The sequence below is a fragment of the Tamandua tetradactyla genome, chromosome 22 (genome assembly GCF_023851605.1).
Source record: "Tamandua tetradactyla isolate mTamTet1 chromosome 22, mTamTet1.pri, whole genome shotgun sequence".
Classification (NCBI taxonomy): domain Eukaryota; kingdom Metazoa; phylum Chordata; class Mammalia; order Pilosa; family Myrmecophagidae; genus Tamandua; species Tamandua tetradactyla.
The window spans coordinates 15,659,668-15,687,613 of NC_135348.1; the positions used below are offsets into that span (position 1 = coordinate 15,659,668).

A 27,946-nucleotide genomic window follows, 5' to 3' on the forward strand; every position below is an offset into this window, starting at 1 on the left:
CCTATCTGGAGAGATTTAATGTGTTTCCGATTGTATGTAGGGCAGTTGAGTATTGTTTGGTGAGGGAAAAAACGTGTCTGTTATTGTTTCCTATTTAGAAATTAAGTATGGTTTAAAGTGATGTGTGTATAGCTGCCAAGGGGTGGACTGTGATGGTCAGGTTCATGTGTCAGCTTGGCCCGGTGATGGTGCCCAGTTGTTTGATCAAGCAAGCACCAGCCTATCTGTTGCTGTGAGGACATTTCATAGACTTAAATCATGAGCACATTGCTTGTATCCACATCTGATTACATCTCTAGTTGGCTGAGGAGAGTGTCTTCTGCAATGATTGATGCTTAATCTAATCACCCAAGGACTTTTAAGGAGAATTCAGAAGAGAGAATCTCTCCTTCCACTTCAGCCAGTCAGCCTCTCCTTGAGAGTTCATTAACAACCTTCAGTGGAGCTGCCAGCTTGCGGCCTGCCCTACAGATTTTGTACTCTTATATTCCTACGGTTGCATGAGACACTTTTATAAATCTCAAATTTACAGATGTCTCCTGTTGGTTCTGTTTCTCTAGAGAACCCTACCTAATACACCTTCCTTTTTCCTACCTGAGATGGGGAATTCTGTTACCCAATTTATTATTTGGGACACTTTAGGGTGGGCATATTTTTATTTTTGAATACCATAAAGATGCCAAGCATATGTGAATTCTTATGTCATAGAGTAAGATGTAAAAGTATTGAAAACTCTCTCATATTTATATTTTCTCACCTTGTAACATACACTTTCTCTTGGAAGTAGAATGAGCCAAGTCTTGTAGCACCCTGTTCTAGAAACAAGTATACTGTGCTGTTGTGCAGTTTATCAAGTCTGTCTTTTTTCGTAGATTAAAGAAGGATTGTCACATGGCAAATGGCCAATATGCCTTGGCCAGCAGGTGATGGATTTTCCAAAGGTCCCCTGGCACAGCACATTATATGAAAATAGGAAGATAAATACCTACTGGGACAGCTAGAAAATCTGAAAGTGGTTGCCTCCAGGGAACAGGACTAGGTGTACAAAGGGGTTGGAGCTAGGGAAGGGGGGCTGCTACTTTTCTTTATAAATTATTTTAAACTGCATGCATGTAATATAGTTTTTTTAAATTAAAAATTAGGCCTTGGGTGGGCAATGGTGGCTCAGTGGCCGAGTTTTTGCCTGCCATGCCGGAGACACGGGTTTGGTTCCCAGTGCCTGCCTATGCTAAAAGAAAAAAAAAATTAGGCCTTAAAAATAAAGATATAGGGAAAAGGGAATTGTTGCCAGAATCAAGGGCCTGACAAAGCAGGAGAAGATACCTCGAAAGTACAGAGAGAAAGGCAGCTAGCTCTGTAACCTGATGGACAGATTTGCTTTCTTCCCACTGTGAAGGTCAGTTTTTAGGTTTGGTCATGGAGTGTTGAGGAAGCTCCCAATGATGTTTTTCCTTTACTCCTAGACAGTGTTTCACTCCCCCTTTCTGGTGCTGTTTCCTTTCTGTTTTAGTGTCTCTTGTATCCTGGGTCTGTGGGTGGTAAATATGCTTAGTTTCTGTATGTTGCGTTTCTATTTCTCCCTCATTCTTGAATGCTAGTATAGAATTCTAAGTTGACAGTTATTTCCCCTCAGCACTGTGAGGACATTATCCATTATCCTCAGGCGTCTGTTATTGCCGATGAGAAGTCTACATTCTTTGTAGAGCTGTTTTTTCTCTCTGATAACTTTAGCCAGAATGTGCCGAGTTGTGTTTATTTATTCTCCTTGGTCCTCAGTGTGATTTTTCAACTTAAGAACTATGGCCTGGACTGTGGAGGTATCTCTATAGGCTGAATTGCTGGTAGCTTCTGCCAGGGCCCATTGGGCTTCATTAAATAAACCACTTTCTATGCTAATTTCTCTGCCCTTGACTGTCACACAGCTTGGATAGTGCCAGCATTCAGGCCCCATGCCCAAGCCAGGTACAGGACCAGGAGCTGTGATTTCTCAAGGCTCTCTTTTCATCGGTGGCCTCAGGTGGGTGGCCTATTCTATGGCAAGTTCTCCAGGTGGTGGCAGAAGATTTTCTGACTGGATCAGAAATGTTTTGGCTCCCAGCTCTATGCAGGGAGTCATTTCAGCTCCCCATTCTGCATGGGCTTTCAGCCTCCACTTCTACTCCTGAGATGTTTTAAATCACCAGTGTCTGATGTCTTTTCAACCTGGCTAATAATAACGATAGTAAAATCGGCTAACGTTTATCGAATGCTTATGATGTACTATTCTAAGTGCTCTCTATGTGTTAACTTATTTTAACTTCATAACCAACCTCATGAGACAGTTACCGTCATCATTCCAATTAGAAAGTAAGTGGTGAAGTCACAGTTCAAACCCAGTAGCCTGGCTTCAAGGTTCATACTCTAAACCCCTTTAGCAACTGTCCTGCTTCTTGATTACTCCTCCTGGGTAACTCCTGCAATCGTGGGGAGAATGTTTTTCTTGTTTTGGAGCCTCAGTCGCTAGTGTGCGTGTGTGTGTGTGTGCATTTGCCTATTAATATGTGCATGAAAATGTGCGTGATGTAATCATTTTTCTATTTCCATCTCCCCTCCCTCACCAGCGTGTCCACATGACTTAGTTGGTTCCTTGGCCAGTGGCTACACTGCCCTATTCTGATTAGCGACCCTGCTTTTAAATGTTTCTTACAATTACAGGCATTTTACCCTCTTATTTCACCTTTAGTTTTAAAATTATATGGAACCTCTTCATAAATCCTGAGACTGAAAAGGTCATTTAGTCCATTTTCCTGCTTACAGGCAGGATTATAGCAAAATTAAGGACAGCATTCTTTGTTTTTATTAGCAGGGTTCAGCCTCACTCATTATTTTGACTTAGCAAAACTTTTTTCTTACTCTGGTCTTGGGATCCCTTAATTTATGAAACAATGATTCTTCTTCAGAACTATAGACAGAATCCTAGGTTATTTTCTTCACGTTAGTTCTTTTCCTATTTGTCAGTGTCATCTCAATTTCTTTACTTGTCATAGTTTCATGTAGGTATGAAATGAGAAGAAAAACAGGCAAGAAGGAAATTATCTTTGATAAAATGTGAGGGTATTTACAAGTCTGTGTTTCCTAATTTGCTAAATAATATTTCAGTACTAATGGTGAGGTTTCAGCAAGCCATCAAGTTTGTTTGAAATGTATCCATGTGCAAGCCTGCATTTGTGCGTGCACACACACACACACTCACAAACTCTTTGTTATTTGAAATGCTTGTCCCCTCCTTGTGTCCATCCCCTGGGACAAGCGCAAGGGGACAGAACATTGTTGCTTCTGCTGCTGCCGGCTGATAGGAATGCTCAGCTGGGGCTCAGCAGATAACGTCTTCTGATAATCAGCCTGTGCCACAATTAGATGAATTAGAAACTGATGACTCTGCTCTTGTTTTGCTTGTCTGAAATCTCTTATCTGTACATAATACAGAGAACCCCTTGCAACTATGAATGCCTCTCATTTCCATAAAAGGGAAAGAGACTATAAGAGCTTTTCATACATGTTTGCAAGAACAATTTGCTCACTTCTCAGGGTCAGCCTAAGAAAGCATTTGGGGCTTTCTGTATTAGAAGTGTTGGGAATTGACCTTGGCAGCTATGTAATGGAAAACGCAACATTTCTTAGTTGTTTACCACATTTTGTAAATCTTTCTTTTATTCAGAAGAGCACATACTATTATTAACGAGGAGAAGGGGAATTCAGAGGGGAGGGTGAAAGAATAAATATGCTGTGATCCCTGCCTCTGGGAGCTAACAAACAATGCAGATACCCTGCTTTATGCTGGAGCTCTGTTCTTGAACACATGTAAGCAGACTGCACCACTATAGGAAACAATAATATGAAAGCTTCTGTAAAGTCTTTGTGGATTAATTCATTTTCAGAATTTCTCATGACAGATTTATGTAAAGCTAGGTAAATCTTCAATATTCTAGCTTTATGAATGTGGCAGATATTGGTAATAACTTTTGTCTTGGAGGACCTAATAGGCTTAGAAATATTTGACTAGTTCTAGAGATCATCGGGCTGAAATACTTTCCTGATCCTTAATTCTAAATGTAATTATAAAAGTTGTCTTTAATGCAAAACTTAGAAATGACTTAAAAATTCAAGAAAAAACGTTTAAATGCATACATTTATAATCAGATCTATAGTTGCCTCTCTGTCCATTCATACTTAGATGATGTTTAGTTTAGTTAAGACAAAATGTGACAGTTTTCTATTCATTTTTTTCCCATTTCAGTGATAGGCTTAAATGTCATGTAGAATTTGTAAGTACGTGGTGTTCTGCAGACTTTTCTCTAATCTTGCCGGCCACTCTAAAAGTCCCTTGTATAGTTGTCTTTCATTCCTTTCTGCACGATGTGTTCTAGGTGTGAGGTGTTTTGCCCTCTGATCCTTCCCCTATAAAAGAGGGTGAGTAAAAGAAAAAAAAAAAGGGAGTCTTTAAGCTCATGTGCACATGAATGGAAAGGTTCCTGTTTCAGCCCCTCAACTCTTCCTATGGTCCAAACCTGCTTATAATGTCATTAACTGGACGTGCCTCCTGAACCTAAGTGACTCACGGTGACTGGGCTTTCATGTTCCGGAGGCAGCATGAGGTCACCTCCCTTTGTGTGGGAAACATTTGACCCCTGCCCTATCATGTGTCTTCTTTTTCAAGATTTCAGTAGATTCTTGAAAGCCTTCTTCTTCACAGCCCTTTTCACTTCCCCCACCTCCCTGCCAGTCTCACATGTAATATTCCCTGCATGAAATCTGTTTTAGTACCCGATGCTTCCATTTTATATATAAAATATATTTGTTTCATACAGTTGATTGACCATTTTTTTATGTTTGTTGTTTATAGGGATTTCTGTGTTTGATTATGAGGTTCTGGAAAGCAGGGCATGAATCATTCCTGGACCACCTGACACCTTGCTTAGAGCATGTACATAACACTCTTAATAAATTTTTCTGCGTCCTTGCATATACTTACATGCCCATATAAAAGAATTTTCCAGGTGTATAAAACCCTTCTGATATTTTTGGACTTCTTTACAGGAATCTTTCCAAAACTCATTACATACTTCAGTCCATTTAATAGGATATATTGACCATAAGGTAACCTTTTCTTGATTAACCAAAGTTATCATTATCAACATTAGTTATTGCACAGTGTTGTAATAAAATGGTGCCTTTAGGCCTATTGAGGTGTGAAAAGCTATCTGATCCTACAGTAATGACTAAGCACAGCCATTCTGTTTAGGGTTTGTTTTATGGTCTCTTTCATACAGTCTTCTACATCCTTTCTCAAGCTACTCTCAGTATGTCTAAGAACCCCTTTTTGCCCACTTTACACTTCTCAATTATTATTTCTGATCTGCTCTCACCTTGAAAACCAGACTACCACATTTGTTAATGTAAATAAGAACAAGGTTCTGAGTAGAGCCCTATCCTACAAAATAAAGTCCACAAATGGTATGAAAGCTATTTGGTTTCTTGAAACTATAGACCTTGTGTATTTAAAGGTGGAGGAGAGCCTGGAAATCATTCGGGTCAGTCCTTTTAATTTATAAATGAAAGTGTTGTGACTTGTCCACTGTGATACAATTAATGTCCAGGTCAGATTAGTATCCATGTTTCTTACTCTTATTTTAATGCTCAGCTTCCAATTGGTGTTCCATTGTTGTTGGAGTCAATTTATGTAGGTGGTAGTATTTTCCAGGGATGCATATGTGTGAATATTTATCTCAAAACATTAATACCATTAGGGATGCATATGTTACATGTTAATAGATGTCCACATGCTGATATACACACAGAGGCATTGACTGTACAATATTGACACTGATTATACTGTACGTTCAGATATCCTCTGAGTGTGAGATCCAGACCAGGAGAGAGGAAAGAAAAGAAGAGAGCTGATTAAGGAGAAGAAATGGATAAGAGAAGATTGAACCTAATTAGTCACTGATTCAACTTTCCCATGTACTGGATTTTTCCAAACCTACCATTAAAGAGTAGCCCTCATTCTGAGAAGCTCTCAACTATAATATTGCCCTATGAATTGTAGACCCCATCCCCTTGGGTCCTTTTGGATTACTAGGCTATTTTCATTAATCACAGCTCTTTGGTTTACCATCCATAAATCTGGGTTCTAGACCTTGTACTTCTGTGGCAACCTGCTGCCAAAGCCTTCAGCCACAAAGCTTCTTTCATTATATAATAATAATAATAATAACAACAATTGTAATAGCTGTAACTTGTATTTCAAGATCCTTAAGTGCTTTATATACACCATATAATAGTAAAATAGATAAAATTTAGTGAATTTTTATTATGTGCCAGGCACTGCTCTGAGTACTTTACACGTCTTAGTTTATTTAATCCTCACAAAAGCCCCTAAAATAGTGTGCTAGTTTTAAAAGATTTATGTACCTTAGAAAAGCCATGTTTTAATCTTAATCGACTTTGTGGGAGCAATAGTTTCTTTTAATCCCTATTCAGTACTGAAAGTTGGAAACTTTAATTAGCTTATCTCCATGGAGATGTGACTCAGTCAATTGTGGGTATTAAACTCTATTAGATGGAGACATGTCTCCACCCATTCCATGTGGGTCTTGATTAGTTTACTATAAAAGAGAAGACATTTTTTGGAGAGAATGCCTTTTGAGAATAAGAAAGCCACAGCAGAGCTGAGAAGAGCCCCAAGGCCAAGAGAACCAGAGTCCACCAGCCAGTGACCTTTGGAGATTCTGAGAGAGCAGAGAATGCCACAGAACCATGAAGCAGAGAGTCCACCACCCAGCGACTTTTGGAGTGAAGATGGAAAATGCCTCCTGGGGAGGTGGAGCGGAAGTTAGCAGATGGTGCCATGTTTGCCATGTTCCTTTCCAGATGAGAGAGAAACCCTGACCGTGTTTGCCATGTGTCTTTCTACTTGAGAGAGAAACCCTCAACTTCATCAGCCTTCTTGAATTAAAGTATCTTTTCCTGGATGCCTTAGATTGGACATTTCTGTAGACTTGTTTTAATTGGGACATTTCCACAGCCTAAAACTGTTAACTTGCAACTTACTAAATTCCCCTTTTTAAAAAGGCGTTCCATTTCTGGTATATTGCATTCTGGCTACTAGCAAAATAGAACAAGTGAGTACTATTATTATCCTCAAATAATGAAAGAAGAAACTGAAAGACAGAAATTAAGTGACTTGTCCTGGGTACACAACCAGTAACTGACAGAGCTGGCATTTGGCACCAGGCAGTCTGGCATTGGAGCCTGTTCTCTTAACATACTGTCATATTTTCATCAGTCCTCACCATAGGCATGTGAGGTGGGTGCTATTGCTATCCCCATTTGCAGATGAAGAAACTGAAGCCTAGAAAAGTTAACTGAGTTGCTTGACGTTATAGAACTGGCAGGGAAAGGAGCTTGTACTCAAAACTAGGTCACCCTGATGATATCCATTGCATCTTTCTTAACTGATATCATATTGAGCCTCCAGTTGGGTTAACTACAGAGATTACTTTTCTCATCTTGTGGGATGCTGAAGAAAGCTCATATTCTTTGGATGTCTTCTTAGTTCACAGAACTTAAGATACACATGTGAATAGCTGCATCCTATTCCGTGGGGGGTGTTCTCCTTGTCTCAATTGATCATAATGTAAAATTCCTTTAGGACCTTCCATCTTGCTATATTCTGGATAATTTTCTCTACACTTTCTTCCAGTTCACTAATTCTCTCTTTGATAAGTCCACTCTGTTCTTTAACATGTCTGTTGAGTTTTTTATTTCACAGAGAGTATTTGTCATTTACAGAAATTCTGTTTGTTCTCTTTTTAAAAGCTCTCTTGTCTTTTGGGAAGTGCTTTGTTCCTTTTTCATAGATTCAGTGTTGTAGTTTTTAATAATTTTCACTTATAGACTATTCGGTAATTCTACCACCTGTGATTCTTGGGAGATCTTATTCTGCTTTATGTTGTGTCTGCTGATTTTAATGGTGGATGATGTTCTTGTGTAGTTGGATTATGAAGTCATGTTTGACAGGGATTAATGGGAATCTTGTGGCTAGGTTAAGATTGAGTTCTTCCAAAGATCTTCTTCAGTTACTTTTGCCAAATGCCACGAGCCAGGTCCATTTATCATGTTTATCTCTTAGCTTGGAGTTTCAGGACTGTAGCATCAGTAAATTCAAACCCCAAACCTACCTGAGAGTACACTTATGACTCTTAATTCTTAGGACAGACTTTTTTTTTTTAAACTTAAAATCTGGGCTAAACTAGCAAGTTTTGTTGTTTTCTTCTTTTTTCTGCAGAGATTTTTTTCCTAATCTCCTGCCTTACTAAGGGTGAAACCTTACAGGAGAGAACAAAGGGCATGGTCACATAGCTAATGCTGAGGCAGGAATATAGGTGACTCAGGATGGGGCAGGAAAGGCATCTTCATACCTCTCTCGGGGTTTCTTTCCTTCTGCCATTAAGAAATTCCTCCCTTCTCATCATGTTCTTTTATGTTGTTTTGTGTTTATTACAGTTCTTCTTGCCAGTTCAGGCAGAAATCTGTACCCATTCCGATTCAGCTTATCTGTCCTTGTTCTATTTTGTGAAAGCTGCTAGAACTCAATATACCAGAAATGGAGCAGCTTTTAAAAAGGGGAATTTATTAAGTTGTAAGTTTACAGTTCTAAGGCCCTGAAAATGTCCAAATTAAGGCATCCAGGAAAGATACTTTGGTTTAAAAGGCCAATTATGTTTGGCATTTCTCTGTCAGCTGAAAAGGCACATAGCAATGTCTGCTACCTTCCTCTCCAGGCTTCTTCAACAGCTCCCCCAGGGATGTTTTCTTTCTTTATCTTCAGTGGTCTCTGGCTTTGTGAGCTCTGTTGACGCTTAAGATTTTTCCGAAACAGTTCCCTCTTAAAGGGCTCCAGTAAGCAAACCTCACCTTGAACGGGTAGAGACACATCTCCATGGAAACCGTCTAATCAAAAGTTACCCCCCCCCCCCACCCCAGTTCAGTGGGTTACATCTCCATGAAAAAATCAGAAAGATGCCACCCAGCAATATCGAATGAGGATTAAAGGACATGGCTTTTCCGGGATACATAATAGCTTCAAACCAACATAGTCCTTTTCTCATAGACACAGATCAAGTGATTGATCTCTAATCTCTTTCCAGAGTCCTCTTAGATGTGCAAGGATACCCTTTTTCACTCTCTCCCCTCACCTTTAGAGATTATCATTTTCTAAAAAAAAGTCTTATCCTCAATGGATCATTCCCTTAACCTTTGCATTGAAATGATGATGCTATCTTATTCCTCTCAAGGAACAACAAAAAGCAGTACAGTAGGACTGAGAAGAGCAGGTGGCTCTAGTGGGAAGATTAAATGCGGAAATTGAGGTTTGTTTTTCCCACTCCACTCCAACCTTGGGGAACTCAAGGGACTCCATTTGGCTTTCTCCCTGGGTGAGTCTCCTGAGCCTGTACCTTCTCTCTGACCTGAAGGTGTTTCTTGGGAGCTGTGTGCCCCTTTCTTGGTAAGAGAACATCTCAGGCAGTGTACTCATCTCCCAAAGATTCATTCTCAAGCACGAAATCTTCAGTATTGTGTTTGGGAAGGGCCTTCTTGCATTTCCATGTCACCTTATGTTGGTTTGTTTCCACCTCAAAAATATGCATGTGAATGAGATATTGAGCAAGGTAACAAGAAGTCCTTGTCTGAGGAGGTAGCACTACACTTAGAACTTGTCACTGTTTAAAATGAATTTTGTATACTACTGTACCCCAGATTCTCTAATTGTAGGAAGTGGGGTAGACATAGAAAATAAAATGTAAATGCATTACCAAAAATGCCTGCAAGTGTGAAAGCTTAGGGGTCTTTTGTTGGTATAAATATATAGCAGTTAAAAAAGAATAATCTAACAGTGTTCTGTGACACTATTTTTATCTCTGACATTCGGGTAACTCCTATAGGCTTTGCTCTGGTGATTCATAGCAGAAGCCTTCAGTAAAAATGCAGACTGAAATCAGGTGGCTGCGCGCCATTCGTTTTTCTTCCATGGACAGTTCCAGAACTTTAAAAATTGCAGCAGACTTATAAAAGCTTTTCTCTCTCAGGAGTTACACACCATGATAGCTGCTCTCTTGGGTTTCTTCTGCATGATGGTGCCATTGGTGAAGCTGTTGGGGTTTCTAGATTGGGTCTGTGAGTGCTAGAAAAGAGTTTCCAAGAAGATATTATGAGGTCTTAGGGGATGAATAAAAATAACACCCCCTCTCCTTCCTGAGTTTAGAAACAAATTAAGAAGTGGGCATATAAGTCATTTAGACAGAGCTGGAAATACCAGCTTTATCACTGATAAAAGCTTGATTGAAGACTGCTTCTTGTAACATAACAAACAGGCTTCAGGTTCTTTCTTCCTGTGTTGAACTCAACTCCCCAAAGCTGCAGGCCTTCCACTTCTGGGACAGAGCCTGCTTCTGCAGAAAGCTTACCATGTGGATAGAAGCAGTAGAACTGGAACGTACCGTCTCTGTGGGTATGCAGTTCAGAAAGAGCCCTCGTACAAGCTTTGTTCTGATGTTTCTACTAGATGTCTGTGACCAGAAGGGGCCAACCCACATGGGCTCAGTTTCTTTTCCCAAAGTCACCAGTCAGAAAGATCACATTTCCTCCTCGTTTGTATACACAGGAGTATGAACTAGAGTGCAATTCCTGCCATCTAGAAACATGAGGACAGGGCAGTAAAGGTTGCCCAAGTTCAACTTTGAAAGTAGAAGGCTAGTTTTACTGTGTCCATATCATAATTGGAAGCAGATATGAGACACTCTTTATGGTTGGTGCGTTTTGTGGATTATTCTTCCAAATCAAAAGTATGTACACTTGTTTTCTGAGGCCTTTGAGGTGAACCTTTCTTATTTGTCTATTTGTATATGTATTTTCTGCTTCAGGTTTAGTATGGGTTGTGTGTTTTGTTGCCAGTGAAGGTATGGAGGCAGTTGGCCATCTTACATGGCAACTTCTTGGGATTTGTGGTTTCTCTATCTAAAATCTTGGCAAAGTTAGGAAGTCATTTTGCCATTGGCTTCCCAAAGATGACAAGCGTGGGCTTAGTGATTTTGAGATTATGTAGTCAGCTGGGCTGCTCTGAAGAGCATTCTGTTGCTCATGGTAAAAGCTTCTCCCTAGTGAGGCTTTGTGTTTCCCAGCCTTCAAACAGTGAGTGCATATATGCACAGAGTGGAGCTGAGGGAAGGGGAGTAAGGAGGAATGCAAAAACATTATTTCCTGAAGCCTTAAAAGTATTCTATTCCAAATCCTGATGCATCAGTCTCCTTTCACAAGTATAAAAGCAAGAGCCATCATCAGTCAGGAGTCTTTGCCATGCTCTGCAGCTTTCTTAGGGCATGCCCACAGACAGTATTATGTGATCGTCAATAGCATTTTGTATTTTCAGTGATGTTTGCCAACTCATTGGTCACCACAGTGAGCAAGGTCAGGGCCTCTAACCCCAAGTGATTGGGCTAGAAGCTAAGAGCCTCATTGACTTGACCAAGGACAGAGAGAGGTCAGGAGCCCTGATAAAAATAGGAGTGAGAATTGCTTTAACTTAAAGCACCAGACTGTGTTCTGTTCTGCAACATTTGCTAATTGTTCATTTCTGATAAACTATAACAAAATTTTTCCTTTATAGCTTCTTGTAAACATTTAAATGCCTATAGTCACTCATAATCTTTGTTTACTTTCACAGCCAGCTAGCTATCTTGCTTAACTTATTTCCTTATTCTCTTCCATTTTGGCATCTATGCAGGGAAGTTAATGCATATGAAAGCACTCCTTAAACTCCCAAGTGGCACATAAATGTTATTTGGTATTATTACGGTACTCATATCCTTAACTTTGCATCATTAAAATATAACTACAAATACTTCCCTTTCATAGTGGCCAGTAGGATGGGGTAGGGGATGAGAACTGATAAGTACTTGGGTAACATTCAGCTGAAATAACTTAATATGGTACATATTCACAGTGTGGACAACAATTAATATGAATTTTTGAATCATAGGTTTCTTTCGGAGAAACACAAATTGAGAAATGACCTGAACTTTCACATAGTGAGGCAACGAAATGGAAATATTAACAGAAAATAGGATACACATACAACTTTGGGGGAAGCCAAAGGTATTTTCAACTAGGAAAGATATAATTAGGCAACATTATTTTTCTGTAAGGTAAAAGAACAGGTCTTTCTTGCATATTCTTGTATGTATGGTATCCAAATGCAGAATTTATATCCTTACATACATATTGCGGAATTCTCTGTTAACAGGTCTTTCACGTTACTAAGAGGGTTGCACCACACTTTATTCAAAAGGGCCTTAATATGTCTCATAACTTAATTGAATCTATGTCATAGGAAAGTTTTACGTAGATAAATACAAGTTATAAAATGTTTTTTGTAACTTTTTCAGCAACTGAATGAAAGCTCAAGGTCCACTTATGGTTTACGAGTTAGCAGTCAGTTTACAGTTTCTGCCTTCTTTGGCTCTATCTTCCTGTTCTCTTCATAGTTAATATATTCCTCAGGTTTTTGTGGAGGAGGCATTTAACATTTCACCAAACTCTCAAGAGAATTCTCTCTCCGCTACCCCCACTTTTTATTTTGAAAAAATTCCAACTTAAAAGTGTAAAGAATAGTACAATGAATATCCTTCTTGTAACTAGCATTTTTTTCTCCTTTGTATGAGCCATGTAAATGAAGAAGTTGCACACACCATAACCCTTTATCTCTAAATACTTTAGCATCTATATCCTAGGAACAAAACCACTGTATAATTATCACACAACAGGAAAGCTAACATTGATATAATATTATTGTCTAAAATACAGTTCATATTCAAATTTCCACAGTTGCCCCAATATTTGTCCTTTGTTGATTTTCTCCCTATCCAGGATCCAATCAGAGATTACACATTGCATGTAATTTTCAGGTCCCTTTAGTCTAATTTTTTCTATTTAATGCATTTTCCCTTCCCTTTTTCTTCTTCCTTCCTTCCTCCCTTCCTCCCTCCCTCCCTCCCTACCTCCCTCCCTCCCTTCCTTCCTCCCTCTTTCCATGGCAATGACATTTTTTTAAAGTCCAGGCAGGTTTTTTTGTGTGTGAGTTTGTGATTTTTTTAACTTTTTTTTTTATTGTATAATATAAATATATACAAAACAAAGAAAGAAGAAAGCAATAGTTTTCAAAGTATTCTTCAACAAGTAGTTGCAGGACAGATCTGAGAGTTTGTCATGGGCTACCATATCACCATCTCAGAACATTGGAGGTTAGCAGGAATAAATATTTTTTATCATCATAATCAACTTTTTTCTTTTTTGTGAAAAATAACATATATACGAAAAAGCAATATATTTCAGAGCTACAGCACAACGATTAGTTGTAGAACAGGTTTCAGAGTTTGGCATGGGTTACAATTCCTCAATTTAGGTTTTTAGTTCTAGCTGCTCTAAGATACTGGAGACTAAAAGAAATATCAGTATAATGATTCAGCAATCATACTTGTTTGTTGAACTCTACCTTCTCTGTGTAGCTCTACCATCAACTTTGATCTTTCTCTCCCACTCTTCAGGGCATTTAGGCCATGCCCATTCTAAATTTTTCTTGTTGGAAGGGGTTGTAGTAATATGGGGTAGGGATATGGAACTGTCAATGTTCTGGAGAGGCTGGGCCCTCCAGGTTTCAGGACTGATCTGGTCCAGGGATCCATCTGGAGGTTGTAGGTTCTGGAAAGTTACCCTAGTGCATGGAACCTTTGTTGAATCTTATATATTGCCCTAGGTGTACTTCAGGATTGGCTGGAACAGGCACGTTGTTTTGTAGATATCTTATTGTCTACTGTAGAAGCAAACATAATTAAGAAATTGTGTGGTTTTTTCCTGTGAAAGCTTGGACTTTTTACTTTTAATCTCCATGATTTTATGGCTTGCCATGAAGCTGCTAATGAAATGCTATTGGATATGTAAAATTAAAAATTTTTTTTTCCCAAAAATCTTTGTCCTGATAGACTCTTCAGTGTTCCTGGAACTGATGACATAGCAGGTGCACTTTTGATACAATGGCACGTCTGTAGGAATTGCGTTTTTGTTCTGTTTTGTTTTGTTTTTAACTTTTTAAAGAAATATTTTTATTGACAAAACAACAAACTCAAACATTCCATACATGGGGTACAATCAATGACTCACAATATCATCACATAATTATATATTCATCACCATGATCATTTTTTAGAATATTCGCATCACTCCACAAAAAGAAAAAACTCATACATCCCATACCCCTTATCCCTCCCTCTCATTGACCACTAGTATTTCCGTCTACCCAATATATCTTAACCAGGAATTGCATTTTAATATGCACAGACCTCATTCCACCAAATTCCATATCCATCACCAATAGTGTGATGGATGGAATACCTAGAATATATTCACTCTAAAATTTCTTATTTAGAGTTTGGTTGATTCAAGCCAGTTGTGTAGTTTTCTCAGCATTAGCCAAATCTTTCAACTTAATACATCTACTATATGAAGATGAAAAGTAGATCTCATTCTGTTTGGTTAAAGCTTTTTATGCATTGCCTTGGTTTCCTGTACTGCCTTAACAAATTAACACAAACTGGGTAACTTAAAACAGCAAAAATGTAGTGTTTCACAGTTCTAGAGGCCAGAAGTCTAAATTCAAGAAGTTGAAAGGGCTGCACTCTCTCTAGGGGAGAATGCTCTTTAGGGGAGAATCTCTTCTTCACTTCTTCCATCTTCTGGTGGTTGTCAGCTTCTCAGCTTGTGGCAAAGCCTCTCTGCTCAGTTTTCTTATTGCCTTCTCCTCTTGTCCCTTATAAGGATACTAGTCATTGGATTTAGGACCTACCCAAGTAATCTACGATGATCTCATCTCAAGATCCCTAACCTAATTGTATCTGATAACTCACAGATCCCAGGGATAGACATGCACATATTTTTTGGTGGGGGCACCATTTAGTCACGACATTCATGAAAGTAATGTTTCTTATCACTATCACTGTATGCTCTTAAGGTTTCAGGAATATGAAATCATTGGTCATTCCATATGATCTACCCAGGTATAGAGTCACATGAGTGAATTTTAGGACAGGCCAAAAAAGGCTTGGCAGTTTTAGTATGGAGCCAAGTCTAAAATGAATAAGGCTGTGGATTTTAGCCTTTTTAATATAAATATGCTTTTCTTAAAATTTATGGACAGAAGAAAGACAAATATTCAAAGTAAATGTACTATAGAATTTTCATTAAGGATCCTGGCTCCATCTCAAAGTTTTATTCAAAAAGAGCAATGATTTTCTTTTTTTTTTTTTTCACTTGATCCCGTCATGCATCCCTTCTCCAACAGACTCTCATTGAATTTCAAAAGCAGCTACTAGAAGATAAGAAGTCAGATGTGTGGTGGGGAACATTGAGATGGCATAAAAGTTGGCTCAAGTAACTGGTTTATAACTGATCAGCTTGTTAGAAGTGAGTTTCTTTCACTTGAGAATGAAAGATTTTCCAGCCACAAGGCAAGCATACAGTGCTATACAGGAAATTTTTCTTTGCTATAGAACACATAAAATGAAGTAATATAAGCTTCCTGTGGCATTAAGAAATATGGTCTCCATTCCATTGAGGATGACAGACTAATTATCACAAAAGTTACTGGTTATCATACAAAGGGAAAATATTACGTTGACATAATACATAATGTTAGCATATTACTTTGGATTATAAATCCGACTAATGGATCTATGGAGCTGCTTAGACCGTTTTTCATTAGATTCCCTTACCTCCTAGAAAAGTTTGTATATGAAGGATTCAGTTGAGATGGACCCTTGGAATTTATTAATAATTCCATTCTGAAACTAGTATTTACTGAATGCCATCACTGCAGAGTTATTTTATATAATTCACAGAACAATCTACAGACTAACTCTTCACCTAACATTTAAGGACACTGAGACCTAGAGAAACTAGGTAATTTGCACAAGGTCACACAGCAAATAAGTAGTAGAGTTGAGATTCAGGTGCAGGTTAAGAATTCTGACTAAGTTTTGTCCCAGTTTGTCTTTTAGTAAAAGTCTCACCTGTGAGTAATGCCAGATTTCTAACAATTGGGAATGTTTTGGGAAAGAGGAATAGAAACTGGCTAATCTGCAAACCTAATCCTGTCATTTACTGGCTGCCAATCACTATATAACATTTCTGTCTAACTTGTCTAGTTGTATGAGCCGTATATGAGACTCCACAAATAAACACTATAATCATAGGGCCATTGGTCTCCAACCCCAAAGTGAAATCCAAGCAAACCAGGCTGTGTCTTATGAAAATTTTTGGCCTAGAGCTGATTCAGGCCAGGGCTTTTCCTTCCTTTTCCTAAAAGCTCAGATGTGAATCTCAGATCTCAGTGTTCCAGGGGTCCATAGAAAGGCGAGAGTTTGCTCCAGTGTCAAAGACCACACTGATCTGGGCTCTTATCTCTCTAGTGGTGACAGTGGGCCCGGGCCCTGGGCCATCTGAGTGTGCCAGAAGGCAGAGGCAGTAGGGAGAATGGAATCGCAGAGCAGGGGGAACAAACTTCTAAAACTTTGTGCCAAGGAAATATTTTTGCCTTTGATCCTGATTAGTCCTGGGGTGGAATTGAGGGAGAGGTCTGGGAATAGAGAGGAACACTAGATCTGAAGTTCAGCTTTAACTGCCAATGCACAATCCTCTTCTTAGGAACAGGAATTGTTTCCTATGAGATCACTAATTGTTTTCTCTCCTTTGTGAAAGACAGAAGTGAGATTGGAGTGTTCATTTTCTCCCTTTCCCTAGGCAGTGCAGATCTTGAAGCATAAAGAACATATGTATTATGTGTCTAGGTATATAAATGTTTCATATCTATGCACAAAACTTGTAACTTCCAATGGTAAAATTCCACTTTTTAAAAAACTCTTGTCTAAGTGGCCAATTTTAGCAGGCTTGATTGATTATCATAGCTCCAGCGTTTTTGTGTTTGTTTTGGGAGATGATTAGTGGGCTCAGTGGTGAGGAGGAGTGTGGGGGTGAGGAAATGGGGGAACAATTTACTTTACCATAATGAAAATTTATATGTGGCAACTTTGGCTTTGAATGTGAATCAGAGGGCTTTTATGCTTTGAGACAAAATCATGGTTAGCAGTAAGATAAAGGCTCATTTTACTGCCTCATATTTATTTAGTAAATCTTAATTACTATCTCATCATAAATTAAATCATTTACCATGCTATGTCCAAGAATTGGCATATATAGCATTGGTTTCACAGAGTAATTGCCATTTTGGCTTTCTGGGAAATACCACTTGATAGTTTTTGTTTTAATGCTCTAGAAGAACTGGTAACTGGGTTTTTAGTGAGTGCACTAGTCATACATTAAAGAAGATTTTTAAATCTTCCTTGATTTTTAGAGGAAGTACTGATATCATTGGACTAACTTTGAATCTTACAGCATCATGGACTCACTAGTTGAGAGTAAATAGAGGGGGTGAATATGATGTGAATTACAGGCTTTTTTTGAAATTTTATTCCTTTGAAGTGTATTACAAAATATTTCCCAGTGTAAGTCCCAGACACTGACTTTAATGAATAGATTTATTTATAATTAGAAGTTCACATAAATATGTTAAAATTCTAGAAACTATTCTATCAACTTTAAGAGGTTATGCAGTCTTGTTATTGCATTAATTTGCTTAGTGAATCCTTTCCTAACAGTTGATATAGTCTTAGAGTTTAGTTCAGTCCTGGTTGAGTTATCACAAGTGTTCCTTCTAAATTAGCAATATTTCCTAATTCTTGGTTCCTGATAATGGGAAAAAGGAGTCCACAAATGTTCAGATTTATGTTGGTTGGACAGTCTTGAGAGTAGCATCATTTAATTGATTAGCTATTTCCTTATCAAAAGAAGAAGACACAAAAATGAACATGAACACATTTATCTGCTGTGCCAGTTATGGCCTGCGTGGCCGCATCATTTCCCCTACTCTGCTCTGAATTAGGCTACAGTTCCTAGCGCTGGGTCAGATGTGTTCTTGTCAGCCAACAAGAGGCTCCGGTAGAGACTGATAGGTGGGAGGGAAAGAGCAACAGAGTATTTCTCCCTCCCTCCCTGCCCCTAGCAATGCCTCTGCTAGTGGCTGAGTCTTGTCCATGGCTTCCACTTCTGTAGGATAGCTTGCTCATTTCCAACTTCCTCCGGGTGACCCCCGGCCCTGGCTCTGTAATGCCACTGCTCCCCTCCCCTGTGTCCCTCCAGCCCTGGCATAGAAACTGTTTCCTGCTGTCAAGAATCCGTTGCCTCACTCTGCCCTCTTTGGCTGCTCAGCTCCTTTATTTGTGTAGTGAAGCCTCTGCATTAAATTTGTTCTAGTTTGCTTACCAAGAGTGGTTTCCTTTTCTTGACTGATGGATTTTATAGAACAATTGTGCTTTTGTTTCATAGTGTATGGTCTTCTGGGTGTTCATAAAGGGAATGTTAAATTATTGATTACCTCAGTCAATGTTTAATCAGTGGTGGGTTGAAACTGTATTACTCCGGAAAAACGTGCTTCAAATCTAATGCATTCTGGTGGGTTTAAACACATTGTAGGTAAGACCTTTTAATGAGGTTACTTCAGTTAAGGTGTGGCCCATCTCAATCAAGATTGGTCTTAATCCTATTACTGGAGTCCTTTACAAGAGAATGAAATTAGACACAGAGAGAGAAAGCTACAAGAAGCAAGAAGCTGAAATGGAACCCAGAAGAGAAGGGAGAGATCATGCCTGAGTCTCCTCACAAGTAGCTCCTGTGAGGAGACTCAGGCATCATTCCTTCTCTGAAACCTTCCCCTGATATCCATCACCTCTCCCCTCATTTGATTTCAATGCATATTAATTAAGCACCATTAATTTTCAGGGTCCATATTAGGTTTCAGTGATATAAGGGTGAAAAAACAATTCCCTTCCTCATGGAACTTACAGTCCACTATGATATAGGCACAAATGGAAGTGTGTAGAAGATCAGAAGTTATACATAAGAAGTACAGTATGGAAGGCTTCACAGAGGTGGTGGCATCTTAATACAGTTTTGAAGGGAATACAAATAGGTTGAGTCAAAAATATCAGCATGGCCTCTCTTCATGTGGACAGGGGGAATTGTTCAGGGGTTTTAGGGAACAGAATGCCTTAGGATTTGAATTTTAGCAGGATCACTGCAGCAGGCAAACGGAAGACGAATTTGAGAAGGAAGTTGATGATGATGGCAGCTTCATGTCACTACTGCAGATTCCTTGAGGTCAAAGACAGAGTCCTATTTGTCTTTGTATCCCTAATGTCTAGTCCATTAGAGACACTTAAGAAATTTTTTGGAATGAAAACAGCCTAAGTTGAATTTCCCAGTTCTGCATCCTATCTCAGAACATGCTGACCTGGACCTCCATCTGTCATGAGCAGCTTGACTAAAATCATCATAAATACTTTTTTCTTGGCATTCTTTTAACTGGCACTCTCTATTTACTAGCCCCAGCCCTGTTCAACTGTAGTGTAGCAATGATTGATGCTTATAATTCTGACCCTGAGCTGCTTCAAACCTTCTAAATCATAAAAAAAAAAAGATTAAAGTATATTCAATATCACTCGAATGTTTGTGTGTTTTATCACTTTCTCATTCTTTGGAAATTGCTGGTTTATCAAGTGCCTGTGGGCATGTGAGCATGGGCACTATGAGAGTCTGTGACCCACCCTGCTCTGCACTGGCTCACACAGGAGTCTGGCATAAACCCGGGGAGTTGATTAGTAATGTATGTTCAACAATGAACAAACAAAACAAACCTAGATTTCCTTCATGTACAGAGGAGGAAAGGAAGTTGGTCCCAAAGGGGTAGGTTGGACAGAAATGGTGGCTGGAAAAAGAGTGGGAGTGACAAAGTAAGAACTGGTACAGACAAGGCAGTCACAGGGCTTCCAGGCAGTCCCCCGCTGCAGCCCAGTCCCAGCGGGTAGCTCAGGCCAGGACACCAGCTCCACGTTCCTGTGAGCCTTGACCCAAATCGTCACACTTGGATTTGGCAGGATCCTCCATTGGCTTTATTTGTATTGCAGTAACAGCCGTGCAGTGTAATGCCAAACATTAGCAAGCAAAAACATCAATAATTAGAGCATCCTGTTCCCCGCGCATATCTTTTCATGAAAACCGTTAGGACTGCAGAGCTGACAAAATTATTAGGCCCAGAATGAAGAACTCAGAGTGGACAGTGTGAGACTGATTCCATTCTGTAACCTGAGTTCCATAAGAAGGGATGTGGTGGTGGTGTCCCTAGGAGGGAGATGTGCTGTTCAGATTTCTTTTAGCAGTAAGTAGAGATGCCTCTTAGATTTCATCGTACAAATTTGTTCTTAAAATCTGTCTGCTTGATCGAGCTATTCCTGTGCCAGGGCATCATTCACCACCCCAGCCTGGAGAGCCAGTCCCAAAATCGCAGGGGTTCCTGCTTGGCCACCCTCCAGGCAAGAGCAGGCGTGGGCATCAGAACTAGCTTTACCACTTGTCAACTCTGTGAATTTGGGTAAGTCTCTTAGAGTCTCTGGGTCTTCATTTTTTCTGTGTCTTAAATATTGGAATAACACAAATTCCTTTTTGTATGGGTTTGTGTGAGACTCAAATAAAATAGTGGATGTGAAAATGCTTAACTGGAGAGCCCCATATAAATAATAGTACACTAAATATGCTTTTTCTTGTGTTTAGAGTATCGTAAATAATTTAATAAAAAATAGAGATATGTTTCATCAGCAAGCATGACATCCCCCCCAAATGTCATCAAGGTAGAGTGGGAGTAGTGAGCTGTTCATTGACTCTCTACTTTAGGCGAGGCATTCTGAATGTTACTTTTTCTGCTCTAAGAGGTAGAGTTTCAGAGAAGAGGAAACTGAGGCTCCTAGACTAACAGCTAGGAGGCTCCTAGACTAATAATTCCACACTGAGCAGAAGTGGAATTTGGGCCTGTCAGACTCCAGGATTTATGTTCTGTCTTCCATACCATGTTATTTCTCTTTGTGTATTTTGTTTCCCAACCCCCAAAGTTCTTAAAAACTATTTCCTTCCTTTGGAGCTGGGAAGTTCGTTAGCCATTTCTTGGTCATTGCATCCTTCAAGGGAGGTAGGTTGGGTTCAGGATGATCTCCTGAGCTCCAGGTACCCTTGGTGAGGTCAGCAGCCCAGGGATAGTCAGGAATGGCTGGGCTCTCATCAGAGCTCACTTTTAGGGAATGGGCCATGCCCAGACTGAAAGCTAGGTAGATGTGCCACATATACCACTCCCTCAAGAGAACACCTGCAGCTACATAGTTTCCAGAAGTTCAAAGTGCAACAAGCCCCTTCAACCTCTTGGGTCCTGTGTGTGCCTTACCATTCCTACTTCATTGTGGTTCCTTTGGGGAATTTCCTCTTGGATCCTTCTCTTTCAGGAATCAGTGCCTCTTTGTGTTCACCAGTGAGCTCCTTATTCTGCCTGTAGTGGGAGTGAGATGAAGTTTATTCCACATAGTAGCCACTCCACCTTGCTTTTCTGGGACTCTTCCTGTCATCTTTGAAAACACATGTCAAGGAAAAGTTGCCTTGATATGGCTATTTATTAAGTGCCCAGCAGAACCCACGGCTGCATGTGTGTTCTTTTCTAAATGAAGTTTACCCATTTCACAAACAGTTGGCTTATAAACTTGAGCTGCCCACGCAGAGAACCAGAGATAATGCCCGTTGAAGGGCCAAATTGAATATTCACTGAGGCTGTCAGTATGTGGGTGGAGCATTTGCTAGACTGTGGATCTGAGAGGAGCTGTGTGTCATGTTTTTGTAGGTTCTCAACAGGAGATGTGTGGAAGCGGCAGTGATGACAGGCTTGGCACTAAACTGCCACATAAACAAGAAGTCCTTGTTTGACAGGAAGCACTACTTCTATGCGGATCTCCCTGTAAGTATGCTTTGTGATCTGCCCGGCTGTAAGTCCTTAGAGCTGGGCCAGTCCTGCTGTGGGGGGTGAGGGTGGGGGGAAGTGAAGTGAGGGAGGGGGCTGTGCCTCTCATGTTTCCATTCAGTGCTCTGTCCAGCGCAGCAGGAAGTTGTGCCAGGCCCTGATGAAGGCAGGTGCCCCCTGATGTTTACTAGATTGGATGCAGTTGTCCTGATTGCTGACTCTCTGCTTAGCCTCATGCTTCTGGTGGTTCTCTCCTAATTGCATAGAGAGTAGAAGAAGCCAATGTCCTCAGGCTTAGCCCAGCCTGGTGTTTGGTGCTTTATTGCCTGTTAGGACAAAAGCAAACTCTGTGGTTGATGCAATGGCAAATGCATATTGTGGCTCTGTAGACATAGCGAGAGCCTCTCTCTTTTTTTTTTTCTTTCTTTCTTTTTTTTTGTTAATTAAAGAAAAAAAGAAATTAACACAACATTTAGAAATCATTCCATTCTACATATGCAATCAGTAATTTTTAACATCATCACATAGATGCATGATCATCATTTCTTAGTACATTTGCATCGATTTAGGAAAAGAACTAGCAAAACAACAGAAAAAGATATAGAATGTTAATATAGAGAAAAAATGAAAATAATAATAATAGTAAAAAAAGACATAAACAAACAAACAGACAAACAAAAAAAAAAACCTATAGCTCAGATGCAGCTTCATTCAGTGTTTTTTTTTTGAACTTTTTTATTGTAGAGTATAATAATACAATATTGAATCTTTTTTTAATTCTTCTTATTTTTTTATTAATTAAAGAAAAAAAAGAAATTAACCCAACATTTAGAAATCATTCCATTCTACATATGCAATCAATAATTCTTAACATCATCACATAGATGCATGATCATCATTTCTTAGTACATTTGCATCGATTTAGAAGAAGTAGCAAAACAACAGAAAAAGATATAGAATGTTAATATAGAGAAAAAAATAAAAATAATAATAGTACAAAAAAAAAAGGACAAACAAACAAACAGACAAAAAAAAAAGACCTATAGCTCAGATGCAGCTTCATTCAGTGTTTTAACATGATTACTTTACAATTAGGTATTATTGTGCTGTCCATTGTTGAGTTTTTGTATCTAGTCCTGTTGCACAGTCTGTATCCCTTCAGGAGAGCCTCTCTCTTTTAAGCTGAAGTTCCCAATAACAGGAGTGTCTTCTCTGGAGACATTTCTGTCATCTCACTAGGAGCATGTAAGTGGATGATGGTAAGCAAAAGATATGAACCAGAAACCTCAACTAACAACAGTAATTGAGCAGTAAACCCACTATTAACCAGCTTTTCCCTTAAAAATTAGATATTTTTCCTCAAGTGAAGCCTGTTTGAACTAGAGCCAGTTTTTCATAATATTGAGCTGAAACAAAACTGAAATGTTGAATAGGTTTCCCAAAATAATGTTTCATTTGATCTGAACCTCTGATAGTAAATATGGATACCCTTCAGATTTAGGAAAATAATGTGATAGTGTTGCTTTACCCCATTCTCCTTGAACTGAAGAATAGGGTGAGCTGTTTTTTAGTGGGTAAGGACAGTAGAATTAAATAAAGAAATATAAATAGGACCTGAATTTTCCAAATGCTGCTTCTCTTTTCTCTGGCTACCAACTTTTTAGCAAATTTTACTGCTTGGTAGAGTGGAGTGTATTTTTCTTATTTTTTAAGAGTAGTAACCAGTTCAGTTAGCAGGATATGGGCTAAAATGAGATGTTTTGATTATGTATGGCCCAGTTAGCGCAGATAATCCAGAGTTATTTTGCCAAATATTACATGAAACACACTTATACTAAATAGATATATTCATTGTTTCTCCAAAATTCAAATTTAACTGGGTAACCTGTATTTTATCTCTGGTCACCCTAGAGTTTAATATTACAAATTGAAACTTCCTATCTCAACATAAAGAACCGGTTAACCTAGTGCAGAGGTTTTCAACATGTAGCCCTCAGTCTACTAGCATCAGCATCTCCTGGGAACTTGTTAGAGATTTCAATTTTCAGACCCCACCCCAGACCGACTGAATATTGGGACAGGGCCCAATCAATTATCAGTGTTTTAACAAGCCAGCCTAGGTGATTCTGATACAGCTTAAGTTTGAAAACCAGTGGCCTAGTGATTAGGAGCCCTGATGCTGGAGCCAGATCAATCAAGTTGGAATCTGACATCAGTACTTATTAGTCCTTTGGCTGTAGGCAAGGCCATAAACTCTTTGCCCCATACCTACCTCATAGGGTTGTCATGAGGATTGAATGAGGGTGAAGTACTGAGAACAGTGCCTTGGACCTGCGAGTGCTGTAAATGGGTTAGCTTTATTCTTTTTTTCTTCTCCAATTCTCCTGCCATCTCTATTTATTGTATGTTGATACATATGTGCATTTGAAGAAGTTTCTTCTTTTCTAGTTAGAAGGAGGTGAGGGAGTCCTCGCAACATTCCCCAGTATTTTAGTACTGTGAATTCAGTACTAAAATTAGCTGAATTGTGTGTCACAGTGGTTTTTGGCTGGAGGAGCAAAGGAAGTTGGGTCAGCGAGGCAGCTGGCACGATCGATTAGCTCAAAGAGCAGAAACAAACAAGCTTAAATGCACTAGCAACTGCTGTCTGTCCTGTTGAGAGTGGATGGTGAGATGCTTAGCCAGCATCTCCTAATAAGGAGGGTCTGTCAGAAGCCCAGTAATCAGATACAGAGTTTAGGCTAATGAGCTAAATGAAAACAATAAATTCTTTTCTTAGGAGCTCCTGACAATGAGATTATTGTTAGTCCTGAAAATGGCACTTTGCCAAGAAGATAGAATCTGTGTTGTTCATTGCCAGTCATCATTTGGGGTGGCCGAGGGGTGGGGGTGGGGGGGTCATGTATGGAAGGTTAAGAGGGGATGTGAAAGCCAGAAGAGGTCAGGCTAAATTTTGATGCAGTGTGTAAACTCATTTTTCTTTCTTTCTTATTTTTTTTTTTTTTTCTGTTTAGTAAGCCTACAGCTTTCTGATACTAAAAGGAATAGAAAACCAGATCCCAGCTCTTATTTTCAAGTCCACAGACGTGAAACAAACCTGTGTTTGTGTGCAGGCAGGCTACCAGATTACCCAGCAAAGGCTTCCAGTTGCTGTGAATGGGAGCTTGACATATGGCGTCTGTGTGGGGAATAAGCGGAGTCAGATGAGCACTAAGACAGTGAGGATCAAGCAGATCCAGTTGGAGCAAGACAGCGGCAAAAGCCTCCACGATGACCTGAGGTCCCAGACGCTCATTGACCTGAATAGGGCGGGTAGGCTTGGAGTGTTTTCGTTACTTTCCCTTCCTGCTCCTTCGGTTGTTAGGTTTTAGGCATCTCTCTTCTATTCCACTCTAGAGTTTTCCCAAACCAATGAGGAAACAGGCACATTTCCTGTGCCTGACAGATGGAGATCCAACTATCAGCATTACTGTTGGTGTAGTTGCTTAAAGGGCCTGAGACTGTGATTACTGTTGGGCTTGCCAATAATTCACACCTAAAATTAGACAAATGTAGCCACCTAGTTATGGACCCAACAGCTTACTATCTTAAGCAGACATCAAAAGAAGAAATGAACCAACATTAGATATCAAAAAGTGAGAGGAAACAGAAAATTCAGAAATTAGAATCACTTGGAGAGATCCTAAATAATGCAGAGTTTGGCTAAGACTTAAGCCTCGTTTATCTGCTGATCAGATGAGAAAGCTCCAGTCAGACTGACCATCTCTCTTTGCTAGGAGTTGGCCTTCTGGAAGTGGTCATGGAGCCTGACATGTCCTGTGGAGAAGAGGCAGCCACAGCTGTCAGGGAACTGCAGCTGATACTTCAAGCTCTGGGGACCAGCCAGGCTAATATGGCAGGTAGAAGCCTCAGAAACATTGCCCCTCCTTCTTTACCGTCTCCCTCTCTGCTTCTAGATCTCTTCTGACTTGATATCAACTACCTCCGGATTGTTTACATTCTTTTCTCAAACTTTAACACCCTGTTTTTGTTTTTCCTTAGAATTTTCCTTGGATGCTGTTCTAAGCCCCTAGCCAAAACCAAAACAAATCCACAAACAATAACAAATTTGAAGAGACATTGAACCCAATTGGGAGTCAAAGTACTGGACACTTTCTCCTGGTTCTTATCTTAAATGTTCTGAGGACTAATGAAATAATATGTCTGAGCAGTTAAATCTTTCTCAGAAGGAAGACACTGGGTTTATCAAGAATAGTTCTTAGAATTCTGTATAGCTTGCAAGGTTGCATTTAGTTGCTAGCTTCTGCCTTTACTTTGGGTCTCTTTTCTTTCTTTTGTAGCAGCACAGCTGAAGCCAAATTATATTGACTATAAACCAGGATTATGGTTTCACAAAACTTTGACTTTGAGATAAAACCCAAAGTTCCATAGGAATATAGTAGAAAGTTAAGCCAAATAAACGAACTAAAGAAACATATGTACCATTGGGACCAAGCAAGCTGTAAATTTTAAGTGTTTGCAAATTGGACATAGGGATTACACATTTTGGTCGAAGTTGTTTCTTCATGGCTCAACTCCCCTGGCCCCTGCCTAGTGCTGCTTTCCCCACCCTTAAATCCCTGAGGGCTTGTCTCTCCCATGGTTTTCCCCTGTTTTTTGTTCCCAGGGGCTTTTTAAAAAAATTCTGCCCCCAAGAGAGCACTCCTTGACAAGCAGAGAAAGGATACAGTATCCAGTTGCATTCTTCTGTAGCAAGGTACATGGTCATAGTGGGTGCCCAGTAAAAACCATTGATGGTGAAGAGTCATCTCCTTGCTGGGTCTTCATACTGATAATATTATTCACCAACATGATCATGTCACATAATATATCTGCATATTACAAAGGACTTCTGAGCTCGTAATGCCACATTTGTCACCTACAACATCTTACAAGCAGCAGATTGTAACATCAAATCCCCCGTTCAAGTCGTATCTTAAGAAAGAGCTTGCCTATGTACTGCCTTCTCTAAGCTGAAGACTAGAAAAACATAGCCACATGAGTGAGTGCCATAAAGGTTTGCTGCCAACAGCTTTGCTTTATAAAAATGTGGCTCCATTTTAGAGGAAGAGAATTTTTTGTGTGTATTTATCGTTCATGCTGCTTTTTAACTCATAGAACATAAATGAAATATGGGCAGGTTAGCTGGTTATCCATTTATGTGGTAAGTGTTGATATCCTATTGCTTTAAAAAAGTTGTTCTTATCCCATTCTTCCTCAAAATAACTGAGTTCTTCTAAACCTATGGAATAATAAGCAGGCCACCTGTTAGCTGAGAAATAGTCCCATCTGGGTACTTGCCAATAGATAAACCATATCAACAAGAACTCATCTACTCAGTGACAGCTGAGGAGGTTCATTAAATCTTATTTGTTGTGACAATTTTTATTTCTTTTAAATACAAATCCAATAACTTTGCTCACAAGCAAAGCAGCAGAGTGGCTGTGGTTGCTGGAAAGTGCTGTGTGGAGCTAAGGTCTGCCTAGGGTCTGCAGCAGTCCAGCTTCTTGAAGCTGTTGGTATTTTATCAGCCCCCAGACCTTAGCTCATTCCTCTGTCCCACCACCCTGTGACTCATTGGAGAAGCAGCTTGAGACCTCAGGGCCCCCTGGAGAGGTAGCACTAAGGACCGTCAGACGCCCAGGGTGCTTTTGTAATGAAGCATAAATTGTTCTGGCCTGTGATTACATGAGTTCCTGATAGTTTTACTAATGAGGGTGGACCAGCTTAGGCCTGGTTCCCAAAGTCATTTTCTTGTCTCAGTGGACCAGGTTTTGCCACTGCGGAGGAGATCCTCAAAGCAGGTTACTGAGTTGAATGTGTACAGAAGTAGACATACTAAATGCTTCGAATGACAATTACATCTACCAG

The 27,946-nt window shown here is 39.6% G+C and overlaps 1 protein-coding gene and 1 long non-coding RNA gene across 4 annotated transcripts in view; one reads left to right on the forward strand and one right to left on the reverse strand.

Annotated features, from left to right (window-relative positions):
* Window positions 1-27,946, forward strand: part of GATB (glutamyl-tRNA amidotransferase subunit B) — a 101,493-nt gene that overhangs the window by 16,067 nt on the left and 57,480 nt on the right. For all 3 annotated transcript variants that reach the window (XM_077139817.1, XM_077139818.1, XM_077139816.1), the window contains exons 3-5: window positions 21,920-22,033; window positions 25,150-25,348; window positions 25,813-25,935. In XM_077139817.1, the coding sequence (XP_076995932.1) occupies window positions 21,920-22,033; window positions 25,150-25,348; window positions 25,813-25,935 (436 nt within the window). The remainder of the gene's footprint in view (window positions 1-21,919; window positions 22,034-25,149; window positions 25,349-25,812; window positions 25,936-27,946) is intronic.
* On the reverse strand, window positions 22,807-27,464 carry LOC143666239 (uncharacterized). Its single transcript, XR_013167468.1, has 3 exons — window positions 26,764-27,464; window positions 25,134-26,439; window positions 22,807-23,271 (listed from the first exon to the last, which is right to left on the reverse strand). It is a non-coding gene; the product is annotated as an uncharacterized LOC143666239 (long non-coding RNA).